We start from the raw sequence: 8676 nt of genomic DNA, 5'->3' as shown, positions 1-8676 counted from the left end.
GAGGTCTCTATTTACCATTTTCTATTTTATAAATGCAGAAAAGAGACCTCATGAGGTCTCCCTTTTGTATTAATTTTTTCAGCTATTTCATAATAGAGACCTCATCAGGTCTCTAATTAACATTTTATATTTTATAAATGCAGAAAAGAGACCTCATGAGGTCTCTTTTTTGCATTATATTTTCCGTAAATTTCATTATGGAGACCTCACGAGGTCTCTAAAAATAAATGCAGAAAAGAGACCTTATGAGGTCTCTCCTTTAAAATAATATAAAATTAAATTAAATAATATCTTAGCGACCTGATGAGGTCTCTTTATTAAAATATAAAATTAAATAATATAATAAAATTGTGACTTCATGAGGTCTCTATATAAAAAATATAAAATTAAATTAAATAATACAATAGTGACCTCATGAGGTCTCTTTTTTTAAAAAAATCAGATAATTTGTTGGTGACCTCGTGAGGTCTCCGTTTGGCGACCTCATGAGGTGTCTGTAAAAAAGTGACGTGCATTTTACTGACCTACCGTTGAGGTCTCTTTTTCGGTCTCTTTTCTAGGTCTCTTTTTGGGCTTTTTTTAGTAGTGAATGAAGAAGGTGAAGATTTTTGACTGTTGATAGATATGGAGTAAAAAAATAAATAGGATTTATGAAGAAATTAAACTGAAGGGAAGTGATGTAAAATAAAGAATGAAGATGGGGGTTTGAAGAAGAATAGGATTCTTATCGTTTTTTTGGTTAATTTTTAACTGACGTGCTGTTTTATTTTTTTTGTCCCATTCATTTACTTTTAAGTTGTAAAAATGTGTAATGTGATGATTTAAACGTGTATTCGTCATGATGTTACTTTTATCATAATTGATAAAATGATTTTTGGGACTCAAACTAGTCATGCCAAAAAGTAGATCGGTATGCAATTCACTAATATGATTGTTAAGCTCTGAAAGTTGCAAATATAAAATCTTCCAGACGCAACTGATAAAGAATATGTAATACTTGAAGTTTTACACTTAGATTTTTCATCTCATCCATTTTAGGAATCATATTATCATTCTTTTCACAAAATAAGACAACATCTTTTACCTAAGAATGTGAGTCATAGAGACCTATTTAGATTTCCTCGTCGATTGCAATTGTCTCCTTGGGAAATCAATAAGCTTCATAACACTAACAATTATTTTTGCAAAATTATGTTCGAATCATATGTAATTGTCAAAAATTGCAACATTAATACTATATATATATATATATATATATATATATATATATATATGGGTAAACTCATAAAAATTTCAACATTTTTATTAGGGAATGGAAATCACACTACCACATTTTTTTTAGGGAATGAAAAGTGTTGTGGCGACCAGTAAAAAACATTTTTGATATGTATATATCTAAACACTGGAAAAAAAATTAAAAGCATAAAGATAAGTGGGATGGGTAGAATTATATTTTTAAGAAAATAAAATAATATCAAATTAGTATCTGATGAGGGGGAGGAGATGAAGTAAAAATTGAAATACTTTTATAAAAGAAATTTAAACAAAACAAAAAACTTTAAAAAATGGTGTGGGTAAGAAAAATATTTTACATTTTATTTTATAAAGAAAATATTATTTTTTATAATAGTTTTTAAATTTTTAATTTTAACTAATACTAATAATTCATTTATGTTTTGTCAAGGTTGAATATTTTGTCAATATGGAGTATGATGTGGAAATTCTTTAAAATAAAAGAGAGAGTATATTACACATATCATGATGAGAGTGGTATAAAAGAGAGAGAGGTGTTTTTCAAACTAAAAAGTGATAGTTTAGGTATGAAACTCAAACTTTCAATAGTTTAGGTATGAAACTCAAATAAAAAGATATAGTTTAAGTGTGTTTTTGACACTTATCTCTAAGTATTTCTATACAACGTCAGTATAAATTATACCCGTGCCACCTAGGGTGCAACGGTAGACCAGCAAGCTAACAACCCCTAGTTCAAGGAATCGATTTCAGGCAGCAGCCTTTTTTTGTTTCAATTTTTCTTTTTAACCATGGGCAGTGTTTCTTTTTTAAACTATTAGCACTTTTTTTTTTATTTTTTTTTACTTATTGAGTATTAATTAATTACTTCAACTAATTTAATTTAACTCTTTGACTTTTTTTTTACATGATTAAATATATTAAAAATTATTTTTTCCTTTGAAATCTCCTCTAAACTTTTGAACAACAAAAAGTTGTCATTAAATAAAGCTTCAGGCTTCCGTCTGTCGCCCAATCCTGCTCTCCGTTCAGCCACAAGACGAATAATTCTATCTGAATTTAAAATTGGTTTAATCGATTAGTCTACTGAGCATTAGAGACAATCTAAAATTTGGAGATTTTGATGCACCAATACTATCTTAATTTAGGTAGTTAACAAAATTTTCACTACAATTAACGAATAATGTAGTATTTGATTGGTTACTAATGGTACGAATATGATTTATAAGCTAACTTAAAATAAAAATAATGAAATAAGACTGAACTGTATTCTCGCGAGTGGTTCCTCTGACTTGTACCAACTAAACAAGGGCACTCATACGCATTCTATGGGTACAGTTGATTATATCCTACTTTATGTCAGTTTTTTACAATAGATATACATATATACAACTAATTTTTCTAAAGTTAACGAATGCACTTGCACCCCTATTAAATCATATGGGTTCACCTCTGTTTGACACACAATAACCCTAATTCCTAGATCCGCCTCTGTTTCCTAAGAACTCTGATTACTCTGGTTGATATGTAATAGGTTTATATAACATCAATATTAAAGTGAGATTTTGAAGGCAATAAGAAAAGTGGAAGTAGACAGATGGAGAGCAAGTACGAGGATTTTTCTCTTTCTTCTTATAATAAAATAAAATAATAATTATGGAGTATTATATTATATAGTCCATAAATGAAAAGGGGCACGTGGTGCTTTGTGTTGTTACATGACCAAAAAGCAACAATGCCTTGTTTTGATGGACAGAATATTTGATGGACTTTGGATCCCACTGAATCATTAATAATTAAATAAAATACCTAACTTCCCTATCACCTATCTACCTCCTTCACAAAATATCTCTCTCCAACTATAAATTCCCCATCAACTATCTACCCTTCACCAACTCAATAGGGACTTGATATTTGGTAGCGGTAAGTTTTTTATAAATAATATTATAGTTAATAATTTTATTTTGTTGTGTATGAATTATGAAAGTAATATTATGTTTAATTTACAATTTGGAAAGTTTCATAATTAATATTTTAATTATGAGTATATATATATATATATATGAGTAATTGAGCAGTGTTTCTTTTTTAGTTGTTTTTTATATTTGTTCATTTTGATATATCAAAAAAGAAAATTTTAGTTTTAATTATTTGTCTCAACTAATTATTATTTTCTTAATATATATGTCAATTGGAAAGCGAAAGAAATAATTAGAGAGTGAATACTTTACATTGATAACAACCATGGAAAGAGTATGAAAATTACAACCTATCATTTTTGCATTGTTAGCTTATCAAAATCACAATTTATTGGAATAGAAGTTATGTCTACCCTCAAATTGATTTTATGACTTTCTTTGCCTTTGTAAAGCTTTGGCATCAACAAGCAAACATCTTTTCTCTATTTTCAAACGAAGACTAGCTCCACTTTTTTCTTGAAAAAAAACGAAGGCAGAAAGACTTTTTATTTTCCTCCTTCCTTGTTGGAAGAAATAGAATGGAGTTTCATCTTATTTTCACCTTCAGAATAAGCAGTTGATTTATGTTAATCAGAAGTCATTTGTTGTTGATCGTTCAAAAGAATCCATGGAAATGGAATTCTACGCATACCCATCTCGTGTTTTCCCTCTTACCTCTTCTATTTGTTCGTTTTGTATAAGGGATTTGGTTGATAGGGCTAAGGATTTCATTAGCGTTGCGGTTTCTGCAATCATTGGCAGCGTCTTATCTGCAGTCTTCACCTTCTTCTTTGCATTAGGTGGGTATCCGGTATTTCTTTGATTCTATATTTTCTTCCACCATTTAATGGGATTTTCCCAGAATAGCTTTTTGTATGCCCGGGTTTGCACATATTTGATCAGGGCCGTCTGTTTCCTTGTTGAGATTGTTTCTCTGACTTTAAAATTCAGGTTGCTTCTTCTTAATAGCAGAAAAAAGAAACTTCTTTTGGCGTTTCAATACCTTTTGATTACCAACTCTGTTTAGGATTTTGGTGAATTGATTGACTGATAGATATGTTATTGTGTTCAATGTTTAGATTTAAAAATATGGTTGTTATCTTTCTCTACCTATTGCTAGCTGGAACTAATCAGAGATGGATTGGCTTCTTGCAGTGGGCACCTTATTAGGAGCATTAACTGGAGCTTTGATTGGCCAGGAGACGGAGAGTGGATTTGTCAGAGGTGCTGCAGTTGGTGCCATCTCTGGTGCTGTTTTCTCTCTTGAAGTCTTTGAGTCATCTCTGTTACTATGGCAGTCGGATGAATCTGGAATAACATGTCTTGTTTACTTGGTAAGCAATATAGATTCTTTTTCACTAATAATGCTGAGAGTTGGTTCTGTAATATTATAACTTGAGTATATGGGGTAATAATAGATGGGCAAATCATGTCCTGATCCAATATTGGCGTCATCTACATCCCACTCACGCAAACGAACTACTTACGACACCATAGTCCCAAACTAGTTAAGCTTAGCTATATGACCGCTCTCATTGCTATTCAATAATTTTATCTCATAGCAAAACTTAGGTGTTTGCTGACACCAAAAGTTCTCTATATCTCAAATCTATCCATATACTGAAATTCAGATCTCTAAATAATGTAGAGGACTCTTCGCAAATATGGATCTAATGCAAGTGTACCAACCCGACTAAAAGCTAATCCCAACTAGTACTTTTGCTTCCATTCTGTTATGTTCTTCCCTAGTCTATATGGATTCAGAGATTGTAGGTCTCTAGAGACAACTCCCCTTTATGTGGTTTTAGGTCCCAAAATATTTCAAGTGACCTTTCATCTACTCCTCTATGTCTGCTATTTTAGCATCCACATTTATATGACACTCGTCTTGTAGAATTTCCCTCACATCAACTGAAGAATCGGAGAGACGAGAAAGCATTATTACAATCTTAAGATCATTTTTGTGTCTCTAAGGTATATACCCTTGATTGATGAAACTTTTAAACTAAGCAGATTGATGTACTCACAAGCCTGTTAAGTGGTCGATTGGTTCGTGAGAGGATTGGCCCGGCAATGCTAAGTGCAGTCCAGAGCCAGGTAGGCATATATGCTACATGATTGTTGGCTATCTAAAATGTTGCCAGCAACTTACTTTCCCTTCATTGGCTGACTCTTTCTTGTTGATTAGATGGGAGCTGTTGAACTTGCATATGACGAGGTCCCTAACATTTTTGATACGGGTGTGGCTAAAGGCTTGCATGGAGATTCGGTTGAAAAGATCCCCAAGATTGTAATCACAAAAGGTAACAACTTGGATGGTTCTGGAGAGAGAGTCTCTTGTTCCGTCTGCCTTCAGGTGAATAACTTTTTACACCTTTTGTTTGCTATTTGTCCAGATACTACATTAATTGTTGATCCTGAGTCCATTTCGCTATTATATGCATACAGGACTTTCAACTTGGAGAAACTGTTAGATGTTTGCCACAATGTCATCACATGTTTCACTTGCCATGCATCGACACATGGCTGTTGAGACATGGCTCTTGCCCAATGTGCAGAAGGGATCTGTAATTGCTCCATAAACTATAACAAGGTTAAATAAGTTCTTCATACTTGCTTGTATGGTTTCCTTAGAAGTCTTTCTTCACTTGCCCAAATTTTCAAGGAAACCTGTGTATTTAGTGGCAAGTATGTGCTTTTTCGAGTTTGGTTGTTGTAGACTATAACTTACCTGTAAATTGAGCTATAATAGTGTTCACTACTTCCACTAAATGGTATGTGTCTCATGTTTGCCTTCATCGTTTGCAAGAAAACTTTTGTCCTGAACCTGATGGCTTAGAAACATTCATGTGCTTTCTGGATTAAGTACATCTTGCAATTCCAGTCAACCGATTCACCGTGAGTATAAATAAGTTGCCCTTGTAAAAACAGAACAACAACATAAATCATTCAACAAAATTTCCTTTAGCCATAAATACAAGAAGGTTAGTTGATGCTATAGGCTGCAGAAATGAGTTCTTGATAAGATTTTTTTTTTTTTTCATTCAGAAGTTTGTCTTATACAAACACTTAAATACATCATGTAAAAATGAAAAACCTTTATTTGTAATATAATATAATACCCCAGTCCCAAAACAATTACAACTGTTTCAATGTACTCAAGGATCATAAGGAGTGGCAATCAAAACAAGATCATCCTTTCTTGTTGCAGAAATTCCAGGTGACTCTGTCAAGTCCAGACGTTCATGACTTTGTCCGTTAGGGAGTTTCCAATCGAAGTGATAAAGCAATTGAGCTAAAGGTTGTCCAACATTCGCTAAACCAAATAACATTCCTGGACAAATCCTTCTTCCTGCACCAAACGGAATAAATTGATGATGACTTCCAAGAAAGTCAACGGAACTATTCTCAAATCTCTCTGGTGAAAAGCTTTCAGGGTCATCCCAACTTTCAGGATCTCGTCCAATTGCCCATGCATTAACTATGACTCGAGTTTTGAAAGGTATATTGTACCCATCAATCTTTGTATCCTCCATACATTCTCTAGGGACTAACAAAGGAATTGGAGGGTGCATCCTTAAAGTTTCTTTGATTACTAACTTCAAGTACTTTAACTCATCAAGATCAATTTGTTGAAAACCTTTCTTCTCCTTCAAAACTTGTCTCACTTCAGCTTGTGCCTTTGCTAAAACACTCGGTTTCTTCATCATTTCTGCTAATGCCCAAATTATAGTTGTCGATGATGTCTCAGATCCCGCGGAGAACATGTCCTACATGATAAAAGAAAAAATTAAATAAAACAACTACGATATCATTCAGGTTACCATATCAAGTTTGATATAGAATACTTACGACTAATATTGATTTGATATTGTCATCCGTGATGGGAATTTGAACTTCTCCGCTTTCTCTAACTCTTAACAAAACATCGATCAAATCTTCACCTCCATATTCACCATTACCCTTTTTACCATCTGCTCGATTCTGTTTATGCTCATTCACTACATTTTCCAAAATTTCATCAACTTTACGATGTGCCTTCAATAATCTAGTTTTCGAACCACCAACGTCATGTAACATTTTCCATGTAGGGAAAAAATCAGCAACACTAAATCCACCTGCCAATGATATTATTTCCCTCATAAAAATTATCAATTTATCTTGGTCACAACATATTTTTCCTAAAGCTGATCTACAAGTCACTGAACTAGTAAACCAAAATATTTTATCTGTAAGGTTGACCGGATGATTATTAGGCATCGTTCGTATAGACGAAACCATCTTCGATAGCTCGTCTTGACGAATCGAGCTAAAAAATTTAACCATCTTGGCACTAAGGAGTTCAAGTATACAAATTTTACGAATCTGTCTCCAGTATTCACCATAAGGAGAAAATGCTATGTCACTACTATCATAGTGGACTATGTCAGCCACTACAAGTTTCGGTCTCGTTGCAAAAACGAGGTCATGAGTTTTTAATACTTCCTTAGCCATACGTGGCGAAGAAATGATGACGGTAGGAATTTCTCCGAGTTGTAAGTGCATGAGCGCCCCATAGCGTTTTGCTAGATTTTTTAGACCATGATGAGGGAGTGGACCTGCCAGTGCCAAATGATGTAGGCTTCCAATAAAAGGTAATTTCCATGGACCAGGAGGCAAATTTAGGTTTTGAGTTTTCCATTTTTTGAATAGAAGAAATGTTGTTGAGAGAAAGAGCAAAAATGCAACAAAGTTTGTGAACTGAATCTCCATTATTTTTTAGTTGGAAAGAAGGAGTTAATATTGATGGATATATTGTTGCAGTACTAAGTGATCAAGTTATATATATAGTGTCTTTTGTCTCGTTAAATTCAAAATTGTTGGGTTAGCTATTATATTATGTGGCATGCCAGTTTATTTTAAAGTCTAAATTGTTATTCTATTGAAGTTACCAATTTTGAAATATTCTGGAACTAGAAAATAATATCACTTAACTCCGTCTATTTTTATTTGTCATGTTGTGCATTTACTTTCAATTCTAAAGTTAAATTAGATTATATTAATTTAACATTTTAAACAAAAAATAAATATTTAAAATTTTACAAAATATATTATAAATTATAATTTTTTATACATCACATTATAAAATATTGATTAAAATTTTGACTTCAAAAAAAAGACTGACAATTAAAAATTGATAAATGAAAAGTGGACAGATATAGTACGAGTTAAAGGTGGATATGTTAGTCACCAAAAGCGACAAACTTCAAATAGAATATTGATGGCAATAATAGTAGTTGCCTTAGAAAAACTGCTAGCTAGCCATACATATAACTTGGCTAAATATTAGATTGGGGTGAAAAGTAAGTTTTATTAACATTTTTTTTCAACTTCACGTGTATATAATAATAATAATAATATATTCGTGAAAGGTAAGATGTACGAAATAAGAATAATAACGTGGTTCAAAATTTTGAAAAGTTGATAT

General features: G+C 32.3%; 2 protein-coding genes across 2 annotated transcripts; one reads left to right on the top strand and one right to left on the bottom strand.

Moving 5' to 3' along the window:
- Positions 1–3477: 3477 nt before the first annotated feature.
- LOC107009401 (NEP1-interacting protein-like 1) lies at positions 3478–6035 on the top strand. Its single transcript, XM_015208731.2, has 5 exons — positions 3478–4009; positions 4365–4543; positions 5223–5306; positions 5398–5565; positions 5658–6035. The coding sequence occupies exons 1-5, from the start codon at positions 3838–3840 to the stop codon at positions 5778–5780; spliced, it is 726 nt and encodes a 241-aa protein (XP_015064217.1). The 5' UTR covers positions 3478–3837; the 3' UTR covers positions 5781–6035.
- A 163-nt stretch (positions 6036–6198) lies between these two features.
- Positions 6199–7961, bottom strand: LOC107009400 (premnaspirodiene oxygenase-like). Its single transcript, XM_015208729.2, has 2 exons — positions 7062–7961; positions 6199–6979 (listed from the first exon to the last, which is right to left on the bottom strand). The coding sequence occupies exons 1-2, from the start codon at positions 7959–7961 to the stop codon at positions 6368–6370; spliced, it is 1512 nt and encodes a 503-aa protein (XP_015064215.1). The 3' UTR covers positions 6199–6367.
- Positions 7962–8676: the final 715 nt, after the last annotated feature.

The sequence above is a fragment of the Solanum pennellii genome, chromosome 2 (assembly GCF_001406875.1).
Source record: "Solanum pennellii chromosome 2, SPENNV200".
Classification (NCBI taxonomy): Eukaryota; Viridiplantae; Streptophyta; class Magnoliopsida; order Solanales; family Solanaceae; genus Solanum; species Solanum pennellii.
The sequence above is the reverse complement of the archived record's forward strand: the minus strand, read 5'-3'. Positions and strand labels throughout refer to the sequence as shown.